At 38.3% G+C, this 25,480-nt stretch overlaps 2 protein-coding genes across 2 annotated transcripts in view; one reads left to right on the plus strand and one right to left on the minus strand.

The window, feature by feature from the left end:
- Positions 1-547: 547 nt before the first annotated feature.
- Positions 548-13,818, minus strand: LOC139718725 (ribulose-phosphate 3-epimerase-like). The gene is made up of 8 exons (XM_071630187.1): positions 13,782-13,818; positions 11,610-11,781; positions 9,806-9,882; positions 8,119-8,150; positions 7,353-7,460; positions 6,406-6,540; positions 4,268-4,354; positions 548-2,732 (listed from the first exon to the last, which is right to left on the minus strand). The coding sequence occupies exons 1-8, from the start codon at positions 13,816-13,818 to the stop codon at positions 2,610-2,612; spliced, it is 771 nt and encodes a 256-aa protein (XP_071486288.1). The 3' UTR covers positions 548-2,609.
- Positions 13,819-15,301: 1,483 nt separating this feature from the next.
- Positions 15,302-25,480, plus strand: part of LOC139718751 (ATP-dependent RNA helicase DHX30-like) — a 38,234-nt gene continuing 28,055 nt past the window's right edge. Inside the window, 6 exon segments of the mRNA XM_071630217.1 lie at positions 15,302-15,343; positions 16,233-16,302; positions 16,967-17,226; positions 20,483-20,647; positions 23,757-24,004; positions 25,259-25,409. Coding sequence (XP_071486318.1) covers positions 15,302-15,343; positions 16,233-16,302; positions 16,967-17,226; positions 20,483-20,647; positions 23,757-24,004; positions 25,259-25,409 — 936 coding nt within the window.

The following is a 25,480-nucleotide window of genomic DNA, read 5'->3' on the forward strand; positions in this document are numbered from 1 at the left end:
AAGAATTCAACCCAAGTCAAACCACATATGTATTACTGGTGTAAACCACATACAACGTACATTACTGATGTAAACCACAAATGGAATAATTATGGATTATCAGTGGGCAGCTGTCTTGGGCTGCTTGGATCTAACCCATGCCCGACAACATTCTGAAATAGCCATAGGCTTTTTATGGGACCACCACATTCCTGTAGGTAATGAGTGAAAGCGGAAATGCACCTGAAAAATAAAGTTTGTGAGAAAAGAAGCAGAGAAATGCCAGGAACAGAACAATAAAATTTTGAGCATATTCAGATCAAAACTCAGAAAGTTATGATCTTCTGAAGTTGGGATCAATCAAATATAAATTGACAATTTTGCAGTATCGCATGCATTTATATGCTCTATACTATGAAATAAGGCATTTTTTTTTTTTGGGGGGGGGGGGGGGGGCAAACATGTTTTAAGGGGGATTGGCTGAACTGTATTTTGAACAGTTTTATTTATATCATGCATATTGTTGACCAAAAACAAAAACCAACGGAGAAGCAGAACGTTTATACAAATGGCTAATAGCTGTCAAATGTTGACACACCAGCATGGATGGAGATATAAAGAACAGGCAGGACTATTGCTTTTTTTTAAGGACTATTGCTTATCAGGCATAATGCCAACGACTGGACTGTTTAAAGTTTGGATGTACGAGTCATTGACTTGTGTAACCCTCACTCATACCAAAAACATCATTGGACAGGTACAAGGAAAGGAGAGTGTACTGGAGTGGATGACTACCCAATTCTGTATCTGGGCTACATAATCAATCATGTGGCAAACTGCGCAGCAGTATCTACACAAAATTGAGCCCTTGGTCACAACTCAGGTACAAGGCTGCAGCTATCCGTGACTGGTTTAAATCCTTCATACCAAGGAAAGGCCAATGATCCAGGCATACTTTCAATCAAAAGATGGCTGATTTTCATTTGCTTCTCGCCCCAAAATAATTTGCATGTCATGCGCACCGTTCGTTCATTCTGTATTTTATGTAATGCTGTGTGCATTGCAGTCATGTGTATTAGTCTTGTTCAAGGACATCACTGTTTAATTTCAGTGCTCTAACAAGACTGCAGGAATGTGATACATAGTACAGTAAAAAGTAAGAATCAGCAGATACTGTATACTCCTCAGATAGCAAAAAAGCAACATAGAATGTTTATGAATGCTGAATTATTACTAATATTATCATCATTATTTTGTCTTTCTCTGCACATCACATACGTTTTTCAAGGAAGAAACTTCTTGGACTATCATTCTACAAACTTTACTATCCCCCAGTCTTTAGGCAGGGCACTGGATTGTTCTTTAAGCTTTGGAATACTCGGCATACCACCATTTTTGTTCATTTTTCTGCAACCATTTTTTGTAACCAGCATTTGACCTACAGCTAACTGCAAATGGCAACAAACCCATTTTGCATGACATTTAAATACAGTTCTCTGAGGGTGTGCTTGGTGAGAGGTTCTATTTCTGTTGGTTTCTGGTGTACCGTATAGTGTAAAAAGAGAAATGTCCACGTGCATTTTAATTTCGCAAATTTTGTGAGAGCCAAGATTCCCGAAATCAATAGCACGCGAAAGTTCTTGTCTACATTACATTTGGTTAAATGGCAGTAACAATTTGTGAAAATTTCATGCCGCGAAAAAGGCCATCGGCTTCAATTCTCTATATATCATGCTGTGAATATATCTTGCTTTACAGTAAATTCTTTCTCAGATGAATGTGGTCCTGCAAAAAAAAAACCTCTCAATTGACTTTTTGACCTCTGCAATTTGGTCCAAACGTCCTAATATACATCCTGACAAGACCAGAGTATAATGGTCAAATTTCTTTTTGAGTAGATCCTTGCCAGAACCACATACTCATCCTACAGAAAAAATTTATATTGTGCTCCAGAAACTTATTGAGCTGGACATTAAGAAGATTACAAACAAGTACAAGCTAGATTTGGGTGAAGCACTATAGAAACGAAGACACAAAAATTTCCAGTTACATTTTTGGCACACTCCATGTACCATCTGGTCTTAACCTATTGAGGACAAGTCCCAAGTATACCTGGGCTGGTGTCTATGGGAAATGCATGTCGTAGCAAATCAGTCCGTCCTCAACGGGTTAAGACCAAAGAACTTTGTCTTACCAGGTAAAAGATGCATTGTAATAATAAATGAAAACATGATTTTTATGTGAGGATGAAGTCTGTAAATCTGCAATTACTCTTTTTTATTTGGGATTCCTTGCACGGAAATGCAATTACAGTTCATCTGTTGAGGTACACAAACAGGATTTTCTGTTATTCAGTTGTTTATATCCACGTCCAGCTCAGCGCATGATTAGTCAATAACAATTATCGGAGATCATGAATCAAAGTGAATTGCAGATATTTTCTCTCTTGAAGTTCAATTTTCTTAAAAAAAAAAAAAAACCCATCGCAATAATAACAGAACATAATGCGTGCTTGGATATCATAAAAAGCCTTTACAAGGAAGACATTGAAGAGAAGCTGTGTTGAATGAACTAAAATTCCAGTACTATAAATCAAATTTGCATTGGGTATTTATCGACCAGTTGCATGGCTACCTCTCTAGGTTGGCCTTCTGTATAGCATTCTGTACGCTGTTCCTCAAAGTCTGTATCACCTGTCTTGGGTTATCACTCTTCATTATTGCACTGCCTGACACAATCATGTTGGCACCGGCCTAGAAGGAAACACACAAAAATAATATGAGATTTGTTCACAATTGTTTGTACTGATAAAGCAAGGTACCAGTAAAGAATAGTTCTCTTTCTAAACAACCACCCCTCTTCTTTTCGAAGAAGATGTTGATGAAAATAAGTAATATCATAAATATAAATCCCTTCTAGGTGTTGAGACACTCAAGCAGCACAGGCCTGTATTAGAGCTAAATCAATTGACCTTACTTTGTCTGCTTGGGCTTTCAAAATCATATACATAAATGTATGAATATATAATACATAATATATTATAAAAACTATGGATCAAGCTTTAGAGAGACATTACATGGACAAAATTACTATATTAAGGAGGCATGTGACCTTAAGGAGACAATTTATGTCTCCTTAACATTTTCAACTACATTTGTACATTATATCCCATTCAATAGCACACTTTACTGCTTGCATCGCTTTTGACACAATGTCTCCCTGAAGCTTGATCCAGAGCTATAAATATACACATAATAAACATGTATATTAATGAACTACACACATAGTATTTCATCCAAACTGACACATTTTCTTTTTTTTTTTTGGTCAGAGAGCAACCAGAGACACAGCTGAATGGACAGAAGCAAAATTGTGTTCAGAGCATCCAATGCAGTAAGGGAAACAGCTACAGCATTTTTGCATTTGATCGAAATACGCGATCTGCACATTGCAGGGGCAGATCCAGGGAGGACCGCAACCGGCGCACGCCCCCTTTTATTTTTTGTTGAAACAAAAGAAATAAAAAGAAAAAAATGGGTTAGGGGTGCGTGCGCCCCCCTTTATTTTTGTAAACGCGCCCCCTCTTTACGGAATTCCTGGATCCGCCCCTGCATTGTGTCTTCTGCTTCCACTTCACGACAACCTAAATGTTGCATGTTACATTTTTTGACATGATCAAGAATGTTGAACAGAAATGACTGAAATATTCTGCTTTTAGGTCAATTTTCACTTCATCCCTTCCTCCCCTTTCCTCCTCCTCCTCCTCTCTCTCTCTTTTCTCTTCCCTATTTCCCCCCTTCCATCTTTTGCTTCCCTTTTTTACAATGCATTTCTCTCTTTGCGCGCCCTATCTCCCCCTCCTGTTGTCTTTTCCAGCCCCATTCTTCTTCCTCAAGATGCCTATAGCAAGGCTCAACATTAACTATGTCTTTCGGTGGCCATTAAATTTCATTTTTTGGTGTCCCGACAATGAAATTTGCCAGTCCCAAAGATGAAGAAAAACCTATAGATATAATGTTATTTAATAAAACTTAAAAAAAACCCACAATAAATCATGAAAACTATGTGAAAATTGGCAGAGAGGATAAAGTGATTTAAATACCACATAACTGTGACTATGAAGTGAGAAAGAAAAACAGTAAGAAATGGAATAATTTGGTGGCCCTATCAGGCCATTAACACATATCTTTATACATAGAAGTGGTGGTCTAACAGCTATTTCTGGTAGCCACCGTTAATGTTGAGCCTTGCCTACATGGAGAAAGTCCACCCCCATTTCTCTACCCACCTCAGCAGCTGTATCAATGGTAGCAGGTCCTACTCCGCCATCAACCTCGATATCAAGATTCTTGTACATGGCTCTCAACTGCTTCACCTGTGATGGGTTGTTATAAGAAAAATCCATCATGTGTAAATACAACTGTTAGTACCATGTTATATGGGTACACAGGAACAGACTAATAACAGAAATCTGTCATAACTGCAGAAACTGCATACATACCCACTTGTTTGTACATTCTTGCCATTTTCTTGAGTAGATTGGCTAATAAGCACAAGAGGCCGATATCACTGCATTAAGTTTTTATTCATTCCATTTGGGAATGGGCTGGCCTGACTTTTAGGATACTGGTAATTTTTATTTATCCATTTAATTATTTCTATTACTCATTTATTTATTTATTTTTTGGCAAGTAGCTTTGCACATACTTGTACCGACATTTGTAATTGTAATGCTTGTCTTTAAAACGGTAGAAGCACGGAGGTGCTAGAGAAGGAGAGACAACTAATGCTCTCCTTTGAAGTCATGCATGGCACCGCCGAGAAGTTATGCGTTCAACTACAGGTGTTACCCATATGTTTTGACACAAGAGAGCATCAATAATCGGGACCAGTGCTCTCACATCTAGAAATACTTGCCCTACTGCAATTCGCTCTCTCTTTCAATGTGATGGTAACAATGAATTTGTGTACCTTGAATTGGAGTAGCGAATCAAAATGCATTGTAAAACTGACAATTTTAACAGCAAATAGTTTAAAAGCACGCTGGAACACGCTTTAGCGGAGTACTTTATTTTAAAGATCAAAATATACCAGATTAAAAGATAGAAAACTAACATGCGGAAATGTGCGCAATATAGAAAAATATTAGATTTTAAGAGGGCCTAATTTTCATTTCATTTTGATTTGCGCATTACGAAGAAACTAGAAATACATGTTTATAATATTGAATTCTTTCCTAAGCTATTCTGAATCAATTCGAGTATTTCATTTAAAATTTTACGGTGAAATAAAGCTTGTACTTCAACGAAAGAAGAAATGCGTTCTTCGTCTCTGAACTTCGTCTTGCAATTAGAGCGGTGCCGAGCATGACTTCAAAGCGTAGTGGAATGCTAGACATCCCATTGTAACGCCTTGAACCCAAACATGTGTTTGCATGAATTAAGAAGAGTTGCCACTCCATCTCTCTAAACACCTCCCTGGTAGAAGTTTTCCACTCTGTTTTATACTGAAAAAATACATTGAATTGAATTGAAATACAATTGAGTACAGGCAAACAAATCCCCTGTTTAAAGGTCAGTGATCAGAACATATATGACTTTAAAAAGATTTGCTACTAGAAAATAATTGCTTGTACACTTTTACCCTTCTCATCAAAATACTTTCCCACTGGACTTTCCTAGCTGAAGTAACATGTAGCTGCAAATGACATTTGTAGCCAAAGTTCAGAGAGGTCTGACCTTCAAGTTTGACTTTTCAACCCTATAATTTCATGAATACATTATTTTCTCTCATCCTTACTTAATCACGTCATCCCTTGACACTCCTCGCTGAAGTTTAAGTCAGTTTGTTCAATCGTGATTACAACAAAATAACATTACATGTGTTCCAAAGCTATTCTTTCAAGCCATTATATGCAGGATCAATCTTGTATATCTTTTCAAAATATCTATCAAAGTATGCACCCGCTCAGATAATTTTGAAGTTGCAAGAACATATCAAAATCATATCAAAATGCAAATTATGGAAAGTAAATGAAATTTTTGCCCAAGTTCAGTGACCTCCAAATTTGAAGTACTGATACTTCGCCCAATATCGAAACTGCACTTCATATCACCTGCCATGGCCTATCATGAACCAAAGTCAAAAAATGTCTCTGACATTGTGTTAGAAAGATCTGGGGTGTACAGATAGATGGACAGATAAGCAGAAAGGGGACATGCTGGGGGATATGAATTGAACAGAACTGAATTCAACTTTGACTTGGTTTAAGCAGCTTTTAAAAGAAAGCAATGAATGCTTGAAAACAAGCAACTGTGGGATGGACGGCTTTGAGTCCCCTTCATCAAAGCACTAAAAATGATGACAAGCAATGCTAAGACAGACATCATTACTCCTATTCTGAGTGATTCTGTTTTTGTGCCTGACCTTTGACATCATGTCCACCATGAATTTCTGTCCCCCGAAGCCTGGCTCCACCGTCATCACCAGAACCATGTTTACATCCTCAATGTACGGCAGTACGACGTCAATAGGGGTAGCTGGCTTTACTGCAATGCCAACCTGGCAAGATAAAGGCGACAAAAGAAGGCGGCTTAGATCAAATGACATTCAGCAGTGCATGAAATGGCTCAGCAACCACCAAATCAAAATTAAAAAAAAAGAAAAAAAGAAAAAGAGGAGGTAACATGGAGTCTTGAAAATAATTTAGGAAATGAAGTATTCATTATGTGGGAACACTGCATTGAGAACATCTGGGTGGGGAGTGTCAAAAACAATGCATTCTGATTGCACGTACATGTGAATCGACACATTCCACAACCACAAGTTCCTGATACAAGATAACACTAACTTGATAAAGAGTGCATTTTAAATATGAATATTAAATGCTAATAGTAAATAGTGTATTTACAGCAAGATTTGTAATTAGTCAAATTGGTACCACGTAATAGAATCTTCCAAATTACTTTGTGAAATGCATAAATCATTTTTGTTGTTGTTGAAATATTGTGCTAAAAACATTTGGGTAGGGTAAGTCTAAACAGTGCATTCTCATTACAGTTACACATGAAACTACACATTTCACAGCTGGCAGTATCTGATAACAAGATAACACTAATAATGTTGCTTATTTATATTGATGAAGGGCAATTTGTCAATCAGTTGCAATAACACTAACCTGATAAAGTATGCATTAACAAAAATGACTGATAAATGCTATCAGCATCTACTTGAAATTACTTTTTGTTTCACAAAGAGACACATCAGATTAGTTGGAGATGAATTCTAGTCTGAAGATTCCTATTTTTGTGGAAAATTTGGATGTTATGTGAATGATGGCTGCTGTCTTAAAAGGACAAGTCACGACCCCCTACCTTCATGCCTGCTTCCTTGATATGTCGGATGACTGCCTTGGGGTCATCGGTTGCCTCCACATGGAAGGTGTACTGGTCAGCACCGGCACTACTCATCGGCTCAATCCACTGGTTGATGAGCCCAAGAAAATATGTGCAGGAAGCGGAGGAAGAGAAGTAGAAAAGAACAAAAGGGGGCAAGTCAGAGGTGTGACGCCTTGCAGTTTGCATGAACTGTTACTGATTTTGCTTTTGTTTGAAAAAAACAACAACACAGAAACCCATTTATGTCTGTTTAAGCAGTAACTCTGCTTGAGAACGACTGGGTGAGCACAGTATCTGGCTAATCTGATTTGTATGCCAGCTTTACATAATGTCAAATTTTCAATAAAAAATCACACTTCAGAAATGAAAATAAGGATTTTCCCCTGAAGGAGAGGTAGCAAAGTACCAAAGTGGAGATGCCTTAGACAGCATTCATGTAACAGGAGGCAGTTATTTCGGTGAGTTGTTAATTTTGTGAAATAAGTCCACTTACAAAATTTTCAAAGAAATATAACTTGTAAAATAATGGAAGATATGGCATAAATGGTATTTTGGGGGTGCAAAAATTTGATGTCCACACACTGGCATTTATTGCCATAGCAACCTTATTGCTTCTAACATCTGCTAAAAAGACTAATACCATAAAACAGTCCATTGGGAAAACATTTTGGCATCTAATTCCCCTCAGGCTCAATTTTACTTTCACATAGTATTTTAATATGGATTCTTTTTTCTGGCTCACCTTCTCTGGATTTAAAACCATCATGTGCATGTCTGTGGGTAAAACAATGCAGGAACATGGGTTAGTTCATCCTGAGGAAGACACGTTGTGTTAAGTTGGCAATTCATAACAAGCACAGCCCACACAAACAATGATGAAATCAATTTTATCATTCTGATATCCTTAAAAAAAACAACCTTTCCAGTATAATTTGTTTACACTGAAATCATTATAGAAACATTTAAATTGTCCCAATGTACCAGAATGGCTGTACATGCATTAATCATTACCATTCATTCTTGACTGCGTAAACTGGTAAAGTTAACCTGTTGAAGACGAGTTCTGAGTGTACTCAGGCAGGTGTCTATGGGAAATGCGTGTTGTAGCAAAATCAGCCGTCCACATCGGGTTAAAATACCACTTTTTAAATTTTTTTTATTGCTTTGCCCCTGAACGTTGTATTGGGTATCATAATATGCAAAATCATTGGAGATTTAAAGAATGTGCCACAACCAATTCCTTTATAAGGCAAAAATAATGAAAGTTTGAATCCCTCAAACACAAACAGACAACAAACATTAGTAATTTCTAATCTATTAAATCTGCAGGCTAATAAAGTAATTCATGAAATTGGTAAAAAACACACATCTTTCCTCAGAGTTAATAATCATGACTTGTTAAACTTCAATTATCTGTACAATGTAACTGCTATGATATAGTTACCCTTTGCAGAACATCTCTAAAACACACAATAATATAACTAACTAGAAAGCACTCGAGCGCAGAATTCTGAAAACAGCTCTATTTCCCAATGACAAAGAATTGTATCTAGTGTCTCTACCTTAGCTCCCTGCTGCGCCTCAAACGCGCGCTCAGTCCATGTCTGTGCACCTCAAATATGCGCAGCTTGAATTCCCTCAATCGTTGGCCCTATTTACCAATGATAAACAATCCTTCAAAAGAAAAAAAAAATCCTAGAACCAGATGATGATCCATATCACTACCAAAATTTCATCATCTCTTCCTTGTGTCATTATCAACTTTTCCTGTAAATTTAATCCTCATCTATTGACAACTTTCATTTAGCAATTTTGCGAAGAAGACAGACAAACAAACAAACAAAAAATAAACAACAACAATAACGGCAAAAGCACAACCTCCTTGGTGAAACTAAGGATAACACTGTATAACGAGAAATTTTTGCGTGCATCTTAATTTCGCATATTTCGTGAGAGCCAAGATGCACAAAATCAAAATGCATGTGACAGTTCTTGTCTACACTATATGCATTGAATGCCAGTAGCAATTCACACAAATTTCATGCCATGACTATTACTTGTTTTACAGTTACAGTAATAACAATGATTCTCATTGTCATTATTCCACTACTTCTACTAAAAATGATTGTAAGGACAGATCCTGCACCAAGAAACAGGCAGTATTCCCTTCAGTTTTGATCAGCCTCGTATTACCGTTACTTTGAAGGCAAACCTATTCTTACATATGTTTATAACGATGTTAATAAATTCATACTATATCCAAGAGACTTTCTTACAGCATGTTGGTGGTCTGAGTTTTTTTATTTATTACTAACTGCTCTGGCAGTATTAAAAACCATTTTGCTAAACACAATAGCACAATTAATAACATTCTGATTCCTAAATTGACTGAAATATTATACAGAAAATAAAGAAACAAAGCTTCTTACCAAAGAAAGCTTTTGTGATCTTCTCCCTCAAGCACTGGACAACAGGGTGTCCAAAAGTCAAATTAGGTACAAAGTGACTGCATGAAGACAAAGATACAAGTACAGAAAACATTCATATATTGATCACATTCAATTGGTGGAATCTTGTTATAGCAATGTTGAATACCGTATATCGTGATACCTGATACAATGAGTCAATATTGCAGGTCACATACTTTTTATATTCTTGTTTTAAATTCCTGATAGAAAGATGTACCCTATAAGTAATCTCAGTGGTCCCTAGGCCAGCTCATTATAGTAAGATTCCTCTTTACAGTTATGTCCCATATTGCAGGTCCCATACTTTTTATATTCTTGCTTTAAATCCCTGATAGAAAGATGTACCCTATATAATGAAGTAATCTCAGTGGTCCCTAGGCCAGCTCATTATAGTAAGATTCCTCTTTACAGTGTATGTGGTGGTACTGTCCCCCTAGCAATAACATGATTATGTAATGTTGACTATATAGGTGGAAAACTAAGTAAATCATAGAAGGCAAGTCAGGATGGTGTAAATATGTTGTTTTGTGCGATTTGGTAGAATGATTGTTCAATAACGGTAATCGTCTGAAAATATATCATTAATTTAGACATTGTATTCTTAGACTGATACATCCACACACGAGGTATTTTCTATGCCACTAACAGAGTAATAGGGGAATTCCAGACCAGTTAAGGGTTAGTCTGAAAAGAAAGAGTAAGATGTTACAAACACAACAGTGAAAATTTGATCAAAATTAGACAAAACTTAGGGAAGTTATAAAATACTGTGAGGTCTCACTTATTCTCACAAGTCTCACTTATTTTCACCATAAAGTTCTTGAACAGTCAAACCAAATAGCAGGTAGTGAGTTGATGATGTTATCCCCTCACAACTTGCCATATAGTTTGTACATAAAATTTTGATATTGCCAAGTTTTTAATTCAAAAGCGATCATGTCCCAGTCTCAAATCCTAATAGATTTCCGTATGTGACTGACCAATATTTTCAAATTCTTCAACCAGGAATAACAAATATTTTACACTTTTCATATTTAGAGCAGAAGACATAATTTCTTTTTCCATTTTTTTTTTTTTTTTGCTACACAATACATGGAAACTTGGAAGATGATGACATCCTCAGTTTATTCATTTGCATATTCATATCAACTGTCTGAGAACCATTTCGTAACGATTTGCAAATCTTTAAAAATTCCTGAAGTTCCCTATCTTTAATCTGATTCTGTTCAATTTTGTGACAGTAAAATGACACTCGTTCTTTTCAGACTAACTTTTGCTGGTCAGGTCAATTGGGAAGATTCCCATGCACATATCCATAGCTCGACACTAACTTTTTTGTTTGGTGGCCCGATGGGGCCACCAAAATCCTAAATTTCACATTTTTGGTGGCCCGAGAGAAAAATTTGGTGTCCCGAAAAAAAAAAACAACAATAAGAAAACATGAAAAATCCTTTTTTTAATGAGTCAAATATTTAAGATTTATGATAGTAAGAATTAGAAGTTGGACATATCTACTCATATATAAACTTCAACAAACTTGCAACACTCACTCTCAGGCATTCATTCAGTCCTTTTCATCCATCCTTTGAACAAATTTAACTGCCAATTTCCGGCGCAAAAAGTTACGAATTTATTGACATACTTTTCAAAAAATTTTGGTGGCCCACCAAATTTGCCTTTTTTTGAAATTTGGTGGCCCGACTTTCATTTTTAGTGGCCCCAGGCCACCGTTAGTGTCGAGCCCTGACATATCTGAATCAATTACCCATCCATGACATCCAGGTGTAGATAATCTGCGCCACTGTCCATCATGCGCTGGCACTCATCCGCTAGGGATGCCAGGTCAGAGTTCAGGATGGACGGCCCAATTTTGCATTCATAGTGTGCACTGGCCATGATGACACTTCTTCGAATGAAGAACTTGTTGCTGGGTGCCACTGCAGGAAACAAAGAAGGCACAAAACAAAAATACAGTAAACCTTGTGTCAGTAAACATTGTGTAAATAGAAAAATCATTAAAGACAACAAAATAGTCAAAAAAAAAATTACTTTTTAAGAATTCTTTGTGCATGTCAACAGCTGGGGGCTTGGGGACTACCCGACATCTGACTACCTGTCAATAAATCTCTAAATGTTAACATGATTTCTTGGCTCTAACTGATCTATTCCTGTGTTAATTGCTTGGCATAAGAGGAACAGGTATTTCCATTTCTCATGTATGTTATCTGTGTTGAATTATGCATTGTCATGATGTTTACTATATTGGTTTATACTTTTTTACATTTCCTTGAAAAACAAACAAAAATAATTTACATTTATGCATCAATTGCAAATCAATCAAAACAAGGAAAAGTAGAAATTACGCGGTGCGTAATATATGTCCCCGCCGGAAGTAGCATTTTGTAGCAAAATGTGCAATATAGGTAAAAAATCAAGGTCAGAGGTCAAAGATGTCAAAGGTCAAAATTCTGTGTAAAAGTTTTGAAGCCCTCACCTAGTGCCATCACATAAAGCAAACGGAATCGAAATCGGGTTAGAAATGGCGAAGGAGTAGCATTTTATAGCCAATGTACAATACAGGTCAAAAATCAAGGTCAAAGGTCAAAGAAGGCAAAGGTCAAAATTCTGTGTAAAGTTTTGAAGCCCTCACCTAGTGCCATCACATAAAGCAAACGGAATCGAAATCGGGTTAGAAATGGCGAAGGAGTAGCATTTTGTAGCCAATGTACAATACAGGTCAAAAATCAAGGTCAAAGGTCAAAGAAGGCAAAGGTCAAAATTCTGTGTAGAAGTTTTGAAGCCCTCACCTAGTGCCATCACATAAAGCAAACGGAATCGAAATCGGGTTTGAAATGGCGAAGGAGTAGCATTTTGTAGCAAAATGTACAATATAGGTCAAAAATCAAGGTCAAAGGTCAAAGAAGGCAAAGGTCAAAATTCTGTGTAGAAGTTTTGAAGCCCTCACCTAGTGCCATCACATAAAGCAAACGGAATCGAAATCGGGTTAGAAATGGCGAAGGAGTAGCATTTTGTAGCAAAATGTACAATATAGGTCAAAAATCAAGGTCAAAGGTCAAAGAAGGCAAAGGTCAAAATTCTGTGTAGAAGTTTTGAAGCCCTCACCTAGTGCCATCACATAAAGCAAACGGAATCGAAATCGGGTTAGAAATGGCGAAGGAGTAGCATTTTGTAGCAAAATGTACAATATAGGTAAAAAACCAAGGTCAAAGGTCAAAGAAGTCAAAGGTCAAAATTCTGTGTAGAAGTTTTGAAGCCCTCACCTAGTGCCATCATATAAAGCACACGGAATCGAAATCGGGTTAGAAATGGCGAAGGAGTAGCATTTTGTAGCAAACTGTACAATATAGGTCAAAGGTCAAGGTCAAAGGTCACGACTGAAATTCTGTGTAGAAGTTTCAAAGCTCCCTTGTAGTGCTATCATATAAAGCAAACAGAATCAAAATTGGCTCATAAATGACAGAGAAGTAGCAAATTGAAGATTTTGATCACACACGGACGCACACACGCACACACGGACGGACGGACACACGGACGGATGGACGGACGGACACACGGACACACACACGTACGGAGCCCGTTTCATAGTCCCCTGCTCGAACTCGTTCGGCGGGGACAACAATGACGACATGCCGTTTGTGACCGACAGTTTGAAACTACCATTGAATTTATAGTACTAGCACTACTAATTCAACAACCAGCTAGGTACTTTAAATTTGACTGCTTTAAAACTAACAAATGTTACTATTTTACTGCTAGGTCTAAAGTACAGAAGTGCAGAATAAATTCTTTTTTCTTTTTTTTTGGCGGCTTTCGTACGTTTCAGATTTAATTCTTCTGGCAAGTTCTGATGAGTGATATGTCACGTCATGTCACGGAAGCTTAATCGTGAAATTTAACCATTGCACAGCTCACTCACAGCATGCAAACAGCATGCAGAAGAGCCCAGCATGCATCATTTAGGTCATGTTCCAATCATGAACAGAAACACTGGCGCTTCCATCAAGCCTGACAGTCACTAGGTAATTTACTGTACTAGAAAGTAGAGAAGCTAGTACTAAAAGTCGACTAGGTCTAGGCCTAGATCTATATTTTTTTAAATTAAATACAATTCTCATATGTAAAACTAATTAAAACAATATATTTTTGGAAGTAAATTTATGTATTTGTATTTGCACATACAGCCAAACAGGCTAGACCACACAGTGCAATGCAGCCAGCGCAGCTTGCAGTGCAGTGTCAGGGCGCTAGGGCCAGTTCGGCAGTTGAGCACCCAGGCAGGCTGCACTGCGCTGCGCTGCGCTGCGCTGCTGCATGCGGCATGCAGTGTGCAGCGCCAAAATACCTACACCAATGATTATGATGTGGGACTATGATCCACGTCAAGTAGGTGCTGTATCAATTTGTATTTATTGTAAAACCCGCTCTTTCTTTGCTTTAACCTCCTCTTGTTTTTATGAATGAACCGGTAAAGAGGTACTCTGACTCGAAAACAACAAGCATCAGGAATTTATGATGTGCATGTGCATATCTTACCTGGTGATTTCCGGGTTGCTGCTAATACAGAACAACCACGCAAAATACGTAGCATGGGGCCATATAAAAACAAAAGAAAAGGCGTAGTCTGCATTTTGGGTGCTCGGTATCAATAATGATATATCGGATTCATTGAAATGTAAAACCTGAAGAGCATGAAGTATATTACTAAATGAAAAGTCCTTATATAAATGCAAATTAGAATATTCAAGTATTTCAATGTATGTGACGATTTACAAAACGATAATGTATGTTCATTATTAAGATAATATTAAATGAAAATACCTTATTCAAGGCTATTTAGGAAGCACATGTTGTTCGACAATTTCGCCGGGAAATGGGAACTGAACATTCGCGTTGTGGGAATTCATGAAGTGCAGTTTAAGTAATTTTGATATTTCATATCCATTTCATATTCAATTGCTACTACTAAAGCTCTGAACTGCATTTTACCTAGGTTGTAAACACGAGTTCTGATGCGCTGAGAAAGCGAGCTTTGGCAGTAGACACCTACTCAAAGGTTGGTGTCTACCGGCGACTCCCGTGTAAAATTGCGCAATATTGCATGTGGTAGATTCCGCACAAACATGCATTGCGTAATGAAAGGGCAAAGTGCCGAATATGTTCGAGCAGCTACGACAGAACAGGACACCAATGTAAGCATTCGTGTAACAACAATAGCAGCATACATACTGACAGTATCGTCATACCAGTAAGCAGTAAACAGAGAGCGAAGCCACTTCGATTCGATGATGGCTGCGATCAATCTGCGTCACGCTGGCTTCACATCTTTATCATCAAACTTTTTGCAACCTCGCCTTGCATTACTGACAAAATATCAGTGTGACATTAGACATGCCTCAAAAAAGAAGGGCGGCGGCAAGAAGAAAAATTCACACCAAGATGGAGCGCCTGCTGGTGCTACTCCCCCAGCTGATCAGACAGGTTTGTGTTTACCATTTAAAACTAGATCCTTGATGGTTCTCTCGTCCTTTTACTCTTCCTACTAATCCTTTCAGCTTTCTCTTCATTCGAGAACAGTCTTACAAGCATTATGCAGAGTGCAGTCTCAACACAAACGTTTTTCTGTGGGGGTGGGGGGGGGGGGGAAGGGGTCAACTGAAGGTTAACAGTTACCCCCCCCCCACCCCCCATTTTGATGGGAAGAATCTAAACCACGGAACGTTTGGAAATTCCTGGGTGTTGTGATTTTTTCATGTTTTTTTTCCCCTTCTGAGCCACTCCCCCACCCCCCCCACCCCTGTTCCGCAGCAAGAGCTACCAAGTCTCACGCATTGTGAGTGAGACTCGAGCATTTAGGGTCTGTCTCACGATCTCACGCATTACCCCCATTTTTCTCACGCATCGGGAGCATAGCTTAAAGGATTAAAGTGAGAGTTGCAATTGAAGGCATATTTCCCTTTTGTCTTTCAAAATAAGTAAAAAAATAGTCACCTAAGTATGCACCAGCTTGCACCATTAAGAGCTAAAAATTGAAAAAGCCCCCTACCGTGGGAGGGCGGACACCCCCCTCCCACACCCTCCCTTCTCTCAGTCGCTTCGCTCCCTCGCGCATGCACATGCGTGCGCGCCAAGATGCCGAGTCATGAAAATCTCACTCGTAAAAAAATTTTGAACTTTGCATCTATGCGCAGCCCATTTCTGGATTTTCATTGAGAGTGCAATCCCAAAAACACATGACAAAAGAATGCAATGAAAAGGAACTTGTTAATGGAGGGTAAGTGCCATCATCGTCAGGCAGCTCTGAAAGGACTTGATAGTCTAGATGGAGCTCACTCCGTACCACTGTTGTGTTCTAAATTGTAATAGGCAGGACATTCCACAGGGAGATGACACCAATGGGGAAGAAGCTATGCTGGTAGAAAAGGATTCTGCAGCCTTCAGTATGAAGGTTTTAAATTGAATGAAAGTTTTAAAGAATTTGATGGATGTAAAGTTTACTTCTTGTATGCCTGCTTAGTAAACTCACTAAACATTGAATGAATACTATTCAGTGTGGTTGCTCAAAATGCATAATATTGCTTGATCCTCTTTTACTCTTCCAACAATTCTTTGAAGGAAAGTTTTGAGTTATTCAGTTCTATTTTCACTGTGATGAGTAAGCAGTGAACAGAATAAAAGCAAAGAAGAAGTTGCACTAGATGATGATGATGATCCATAGCATTTGACTTGTATAGCAAAGAGTCCTGCAAGAGAGTTAGCAATTGAATGCCTGGTGGAAAATGTGAATCTTAAGTGAGGCTTTGAAGTGATCCAGTCTGTCAATTTCACAGAGAAAAATGTGTGTGTGTGTGTGTGTGGGGGGGGGGGGGGGGGTTCCATAGGCAAAGAACAATAGAGGAAAATGCCTGGTCTTCATATCCCTTGAGATATCATAATGGGCATCTGGAGAGTAAGGCCAATGAATGAAGGTCAGGGCCCAGGGCGGGGATGACGCCATTCGATTAGGGAAGACAGGTATCCTTGGGCCTGATCATGAATGGCTTTAAAGGTGAGTAGTGGGATCTTGAAATCGATTCTGTTCTTCATTGTTGTTTAACCATTTAGCCAATGCTCGTCTCACAGAGGATGGCAGGAAGTTGCTGAAGGAGTTTCCAAATCCCAAGGGCATCCTGAACAAGTTGATCAGCCAGGGCACCAGCGATTCGCCGGCCAAGTTTCTGCACTACCTCACCAACAATGACCCGTTCATGAAAAGGAGCACGCTGAAGCTGTCCTGGCCTGCAGAGCTGGAGTTCAAAGGTTACGGCCGCAAGAAGAAGGAAGCTGAGATCATGGCTACGGCCAGGGCCTGCCACACTTTGAAGGTACAGACAGTCAAAGAAATTGTCACAGCTCATTCTGAAAATTTGACAGGTTACTATATTCCCTTTTTGAATGTCTGCCCTGAATGGTGCATGAAGCATAGTTTAATCAGGTTGTGTAGTTGTCCATGTCTTTCCTAGCCCAGATCTCGTTATCACTATGAAAATCCAACACGTGGCTTACAAATCCTAATGCTACATGACGTGTAGCTATATTCATAGGACAAATCTTCAAGGTTTATAGCCAAAGTTAACTGAACTTTGGCCAGAAGTTATTTTTTTCATCTGTAACTCTTATAGGAATTTCTAGTGGTAATATATTTTTTTTCTGTTATTATGAAAGAAAGAAGTAGATAATTATGCACCTAATATGATCTTTTATAAGATGTCATTATACATGTACTTTTGCCCACAAAATCTTAAATTTTCATCCATTATTTCACCTAGGAATGTCCAGTCATAATATCATCTAATGAGAATGAGAGAAATTAATAACATACAAATCACCTGACATGGTGGGAGTGAAATGTGTTGATGTTGAGATAAAAATTCACCAATGTACACTCTATTAGCGAAAAGTGCCATCCTGTCAAATATGACACACATCTTGCAGTGTTAGTCTGTTCTAATGTTATTTGGTGTAGTGGATAGATATTGATCAGAAAATAATTATTTCTTCAGTGCAGAAAGAGCCAAAGGTGAATCATGGGTCTATGATCAAGATGAGTGGACTTTTTCTCAATGTCAATGAAATGATATGAACAAATTCATTATTAGTTGTTGTTGAAGTGATTGTTTGAGAAATCACAAGCTTCCCAGTCAACTGCACAGTGTGGTTGAATGTCTGGCAAGAGAGGGCTACTTCTTTAACCCAGTGAGGATGGACTGATTTTGCTGTATACAACACACATTTCCCACTGACACCTGCCAAAGTATACTCGGTACTCATCCTCAACAGGTTGAGTGGTTAGCTAAACTTGAGCACTTTGTAGGCCCTATAGTTGAAAGTGTACAGATTTTCATCTAACAACTAGGTGTGATCTAGATAGGATTGATGAGCAAAAGTAGCACTACTTTGCTGTAGCCTGTGTATTATACATGTACATGCTATTAAAGAGACAATATTATACAACACCTCAGAATGATGTCGAATTGTGATTGGCCAAGAACATGTCACATGACATTCAATAGAAAATACCTACCAAACTCATTGAGAGTGACAGCCATACAATAGGCCCCTGGCATGGGCCTATTGCATGGCTCGAAGGTACTATAGCACGGCTTCATGGGGGGCTACTAATGCATGGCCGCTCACAGAGTTCTGTGGCTCACAGCAGCAAAGCGCCAGCAAACTACATTGTACGTGCTGGCCGGCTGCGCTGCGATGCGCTGCCGGTAAACAGACCAGTCGCGGTGGAGTACTGCATGCAACGTTAACGTGTACGCGCAGCTACTTTACCTAGCTAGGTGCATGTATTGCGGCCTACCTAGTTACCTACTGCTGTGTTTTTAGTTTTGACTCTGATCTGCTACGTGGACCACAGTGATCGATCCCAAATCGAGACTTCATTTCAAGTTGAGAAACCGTAATTTGATTATTTTTCTGTGTTTTTATACAAAATCATTTTCGGAAATAGAGAAAGTCTAGACCTACTACTAGATCTACCGACATCTCAGGTAGGCTTAACAGTCAGGCCTAACTCGATCTAACGTTAGCGTAGAATGGGTATAGACCCTGCGGAGTTTGTGATTCCTGTGACTGTGTGGTCGAATCATGACGAGTGTTTGAAAGCAGTACACAGGGTGGTTTACAATTCTCGGCCTAATTGTTACATTTATTTTTGGGCCTTCCTGAGTTAGCGGTCACTAATTTAGTACTGTGATTGTGGACAAGGTGTTGTATAAAACGAATAATTTATGATTTTGTTCGTGCATTGGGGCACGTAATACCGCACTCGGCGCGAGATTCGCCACTGGTCTATTCAACGCGGCGCTACGCGCCTTGTTGAATAGACCAGTGGCTTATCTCGCGCCTCGTGCGATATTCGTGCCCTATGCACTCACAACTCATAAATTATTCGTATACTATTGCTTGTGTACTCCAGAATGGGGGGGGGGGGGGAGTGGGGAGGTGTACATGTTTGTAGAGCAGATATCGTTGAAATAAGTGGTTTAGCAAATGCATAAATATTATGTGAAGTTAGCCATGTAGGCATTTTGTTTTTATGCCTCCGCAACGAAGTGGCCGGAGGCATTATGTTTTCGGGTCGTCCGTCCGTCCGTCCGTCCGTCCGTCCCGTTTCGTTTTTGTCGATATCTCAAGAACCGTGTGGTGGTTTTACATCAAACTTGGTATGAGGGTATATCCTTGGGGGATAATACTTTGTGTGGATTTTAGGGTTACAGGGTCAAAGGTCAAAGGTCACAGGTTATTTAGTGAAAAAAAAATTGAAATTTCATGTTTTTCTCCATATCTCGCAAATGGTTCAAGGTATCTTCATGGAACTTAGTATATACGCTTGTACCGATGGGCAGTGATTATCTAGGGAAGTTGGGGGTCATGGGTCAAAGGTCAGGGGGTCAAAGGTCAAGGTCAACTCCTCAAAATATCACTACTTTCCTTAAAATGCAATATGCCTGAAGGTTTTTTTTTAAAAACTTGATGTATGGCATGTATTACCCAATATATATTTTGGGGGAAGTTTCTCGCCAAAAGGTCAAAGGTCAAAAGGTAAAAGGTCGAGTGAAAGTGCTAAATTGCACTTTTTCCTCCATATCTCGAAAGTAACTCAAGGTATCATCATGAAACTTACATAATTATGCATGTTCAACCTAACAGTGATTCTCTTTGGAACTGTGAGGTCAAAGGTCAAAGGCCAGGTTTAGATAATGCTATTTTCCCATTTGATACTGAAATTATACTTTTTCTCAATACCTTGAAAATTACTCAATGCATAAACTTATAAAAGGGTCAAAAGTCAAGTAAAAATCATCAGTTCCCCAAATACCTGCACTCTGACATTTTAATCATTCATCCAATTGAACCTAGTTCTAGGAAAGTGAACATTCAGCACATTTGTGTCAAACCTGTCATTTTAATATTTTGCCATCACACATTTTGTCATCACACATTGTCAAGACATTGTACTATAGACCTATTAGGAGAACCATGCATTATGGCGGAGGCATATCAGTAGCCGTAGCGATATATCTAGTTTGGGATATCCTTTGTTAACTTTTTGTCTTCCTGTTGCCATAGGAACAAGGCCTGCTGGATGAAAACAACAACCCACACCTTCCTGAAAAGGTTCTCTACGACAAGGAGAGTATCCGGAACTTCCTGAGAGATCAAACCCAGCCGGACCTGCTTGAGTTTGACGAGACCGTCAAGGACGATCTTTGCAAGCTCGTCCAGCATGTGAAGGTATGCAGCAAGCACAAACTAGGGGCTTGATTGATAGCAGGCTACTGTATACACTGTGTGTTTCTTGGTGGTTTTACACAATCTTGTAGATTACAATGTGAATGTCAGGCATGACAAATTTTGTCGCTTTCTCACCACTGATCGCCGAGATTTGGGTGGGGGGGGGGGGCGTAATAAGCCCCCCTTCGGTTTTAGCATAGCCAAAAAAGCCCGGCCTGAATAGGGTTGAATATGTCAAAACCTTGGTCTTATTGTCGTGGGTAGGTGGTATGTTAGGAGGCTGTGATGATGTGGTGATAGACCCCAGGACTCAAATGAATGAGTGGAAGCAGGATTGTAGTTCACTTGACTTTATTGGTGTCAGTAAATTAGCAAAAAAAAAAAAAACCTGCAAGAAACAGGAAAACAATCATAAGTTTGTATTCAACATCTCATTTCTTAATAAATTGATCCCTTTTTTTTGCAATGCAAGAGCACTTCCCAAAGGCAAAATGTGAAAACTTTATGTATATATATTTTGCTAAATCTACAAATGTAATTACTTTCAATGCAGATCAAGATAGAAGCTGTGATGCAATATACAATAAATTGTCTTGAAAACTCGTGGACTCACTATCCACACAATTATCTCGAATATCCAAACTTCCCAGGATATCCACAAGACTCAATGACTCATTAATTGCCCGATACATGAACTAGTATTGTATCAGTGAAACTCTAATCAACCACCATCTAAGCTCGCATGTACCATCTGAACATGCACTTGAATAAACAATTTAATCATTACCCCATAGCGACTATTATAAATCATGTACATACCAATAATTACTTCCATGTATATCTGTTTAAATTTCTGCATAACAAAAGCTTTCCCCCTTTTTAGCAATAAATAAAGCACCAAAAATATTCATAGTTGTATCATAAACAGCTGCACATTAAACAAAAATGATGAACAATTGCTCATAAATAATTCATGCCTACCCTAAGTCAGGTAGCAACTCGTTCTTTGGAAGTATGAACTCTCATCCTCAGACATGAGAACACCAGTACCGGAGGGCTGAACATCTCACCCATGAACACTAAAAATAAATAAATTGATTCTTCAGTATACCACTGTACTATCGTAATGTTCATTTAGGAACACAAAATTCAATTCTCTTCTATCAAACTTTACATAAATTTCTCAATCAAAATTATAATCATTCAACCCAGAAAATAGATCAATTATAAATTTACTTGACCATGCTTTGAATAAAATACTCATCAAAATTATGATCATTCTATACATTAAAACATGAAATTACTATAAAAACCATTGATTAATTTATAAACTGGTGCCATGTAACATCATTAAGTCATGGGCGCCGCCATCTCAAATAATCTAAACCATGGGCGCCGCCATTTTGAATAATCTAAATCATGGGCGCCGCCATTTTGAATTGACTCACATTAAAACACCCTCCACATAAATTCATACTCTGACACACAATAAATACCATAAATGATTTCTCAATTCATATTATTTCTATGAATAGAACAAAAATCACATCAAATCAAGTTTCTCCCATTTACTTTCCAACAACCCAATTTATACTGTCATTAGTTTAACTCAAACTAATTACACCCGACATCTGTCAGTAACAATGTATACAGTTAACTAATAGCAGATTTTTATACTGTCACAAATATATTTTTCTCTTGTTATCTATAGCAATATAAAGGACTTAAGTTTGTCTTGTCCAAAAGAAACTCTGCCAAAAACCAAAAGACATCATAACAGGCAGAAAACAGCCAGACTCCACCCATTGCGGCAGGTTGCACGTCCTACGGTGCGAGAGTGCGAAGTGATGTGTGTGTCGTGCAGTGTGCAGTGCAAGTGTCCAAATTTCCCGTGGTACATACGACCAGCACAAAGGGCGCATTCATGTGCAACTCAGATCCCTGAAAAATGACTAATATTCATCTGCCTATTCTCTCTATTTCTGTTTACAACAAAATTTCCCAAAATTATGAAAATTATTCTTCTCACTCCTATTTCTAAACACACCAATCTAACCTTCCATTTTCCAACTACATATACCAAATTACGTATCACAAATAGGGACTACATTAATTCCAGACACTAATTTCTGATACATCGGTGGCATGGTCATCTTGAATACCTAAAACATTCCAAATTCCTGACTGTAATTACCAAGCACGTTCAACAAAGAGCGCTTTGTAAACAACTCCTGTTTCACAACAACTGTCTAATGAGCTGTATTAAACTCACAATTAAACTAGTAGTCTTCAATAAGGTATTTTCATCACTTTCTCAATTTCCATTATTCAACATACCTTTTGATTTTATTATGAAAATAATTCTTTTGATAGTGAGTTAAATTGAATAGTATTTTTGTTTAAAGGACAAGTTCACCTTCATAGACATGTGGGTTGAGTGAATGCAGCAATATTAGTGGAACACATCAATGAGAGTTTGAGGAAAATCGGACAATCCGTTCAAAAGTTATGAATTTTTGAAGTTTCTGCTCAGTCATGGCTGGATGAGAAGACTACTATAGCTTGTGATGTCATATGAGTACAACTATATAAAGAAAGTATAAAGAAAATTCAAGATATTCTCACTTTTCTCGCATAATAAAAGAGCACTCGACTTTTCTCTTTCAGAAGTCAGGGGGAATAATATTACCCCTAACATAAGTCAGTAACAAGTCGAGGAAATGTGCACTTTATTCAAAAAGTCAAGTTTTGTGAAATTCTCTTTTTATTTTCCTTATATCGTTGTACGCATGTGACATCATACACTGTAGTAGTCTTCTCCCCCAGCAGTGATTGCACAGATATTTTAAAAATTCATAACTTTTGAACGGATTGTCGGATTTTCCCCAAACTTTTACTGAGTGTTCTACTAACATTGTTGCCTTCACTCAATCCACATGTATATGAAGGTGAACTTGTCCTTTAAATTGTCAATTCTATATCTGCATCTATCTTATTCGGAGGATAAGTTGTGTTCAGTTGTCATGTGCATAAACTTACCTTCAAGAAAATGTTAATACCGGATCATGTAAGTTATCAAATCGTGAGCTCTTCTCTACCCTGTCTCCAGGATAATGAAGCTGTTGCCGGGGAAACGGTGTTGTCGGAGAACCCGACGCCATTCTACTCCTCAATGATGCCAGAAGAGCCGTATCCCCACGTCCGGGATGTGATCACGGACGAGCAGTACCAGCCGCTCTCCACCGCTAAAAGTGACCGGAAGAGCGGCGCCCTCCTCCAGAAGTTGGTGAACAGGGGCAGCAAAGTGCCGAGAGAACTCCAGAAAGTGATCAAGTCACTTCCCATCGCAGAAATGAGGTGTGGGAGCCATACTCTGAAACCAGAAATTTTCACGTGCATGTAAAACTTTCGTAAATTTTGCAATGATAAGCCAATATTTGTGAATATAAAATGCACACAATATTATACAAATAATGCACAGGTCCGAGTGTGTCAGTCAGAATTGTGTGCATAATGGAATGCTTAACCCATGATGCGAAGCTGAGTGGGTTTAGTTAAATTCCATAGTTACTGAATGCAATCTATTCTTACTGACGCACAAAAAGCTATGTGCATCATCTCATCTGTTTTATAGAATGAGGGACAAATTTCTTGCCAGAAATCAATTTTTTGATCATGATACCCGATGGCAAATTTTCTGGATGCATTTCCTTTTGGCTTTGCCGTAGACGAATACCATGCATCCATTACTTCAAAATCATGCATCCAGTAATTGCTGGATGCATTGCAAAAGTACAGGATGTGTGATTTTCCAGCCAATGAATAGACGTCTGTCACTGATGAGTGTGTGAATACTTGTTCAATATATTGAAAGCTGGTGCCAATTTGTGAAAGTTTCGAGCCCAGATAAAAATCTGTTGGCTCCAATTTTCAAAAGTTTTATGCTGCGAATGTTTCTGGTTGTAGTTGTGTGATTTTCATTGAACTCACCTCACTCTAACAATAGTGTAACATCTTGATCACCCATGTTATATTTTGTAATAAATTGAATAAATATACTTCTGTATGTATAAACATCTCATAATATTTGTCATTTGCGACAATTTCTGATATACAGCAAAGTCAAAGTACTTTTTTTTTTCCCTGCCAAACAGCAATATTAAGCAAACCTCTATAACTTCTTGTCACTGTACTTTGAAAGACATTTTCAAGGAAGAATTTTCTGTATTCTTTTGATGTTATTCTTTTTCATTGTTTTATTTTTCATTGTTTTATTTCCAAATAAATTCACAGTGTTGCCATGTGGTATCTGCCAGATCACATAATCCAATCCAACAACACTCCATTTCTGCAGAAATTTGCATGAAGTAATCATGAAATTGCCCCAATCTAGGCCAACTTGCAATTTTCTTATGTCTGACTGTCATAAGATCTGTGCTAGTTTGTGAGCATTATTTCACTCTTTTGATCGAAGATCCATGGTAAAGGGGCATGGATTTGTGTGTTGATCAGGATACATGATTTTGCAAATATGCATCTATATGTACAGAAATTGAGCAGAATGTAAAACATTAATGTGAGATTGTTATCGATTTTGCACCTGTCCACCAGGGACGAGATAGTGTCAACCATCGATGAAAACCAGGTGACTGTCCTGTGTGGGGAAACTGGATGTGGGAAGACCACCCAAGTGCCGCAGTACGTCCTGGACGATTGGATCCAACGAGCGGTCGGCTCTCGCTGCAATATTGTCACAACTCAGGTATCCCCCAATGTTCATTCCTTGCTCTGATCGACTTCATGTGAGAGGCATTCAAAAAAAAAAAAACAAAC

This window comes from Diadema antillarum, unplaced genomic scaffold, assembly GCF_040938485.1.
Source record: "Diadema antillarum isolate AM-2024a unplaced genomic scaffold, OU_Dant_1.0 scf00000099, whole genome shotgun sequence".
NCBI classification, from domain to species: domain Eukaryota; kingdom Metazoa; phylum Echinodermata; class Echinoidea; order Diadematoida; family Diadematidae; genus Diadema; species Diadema antillarum.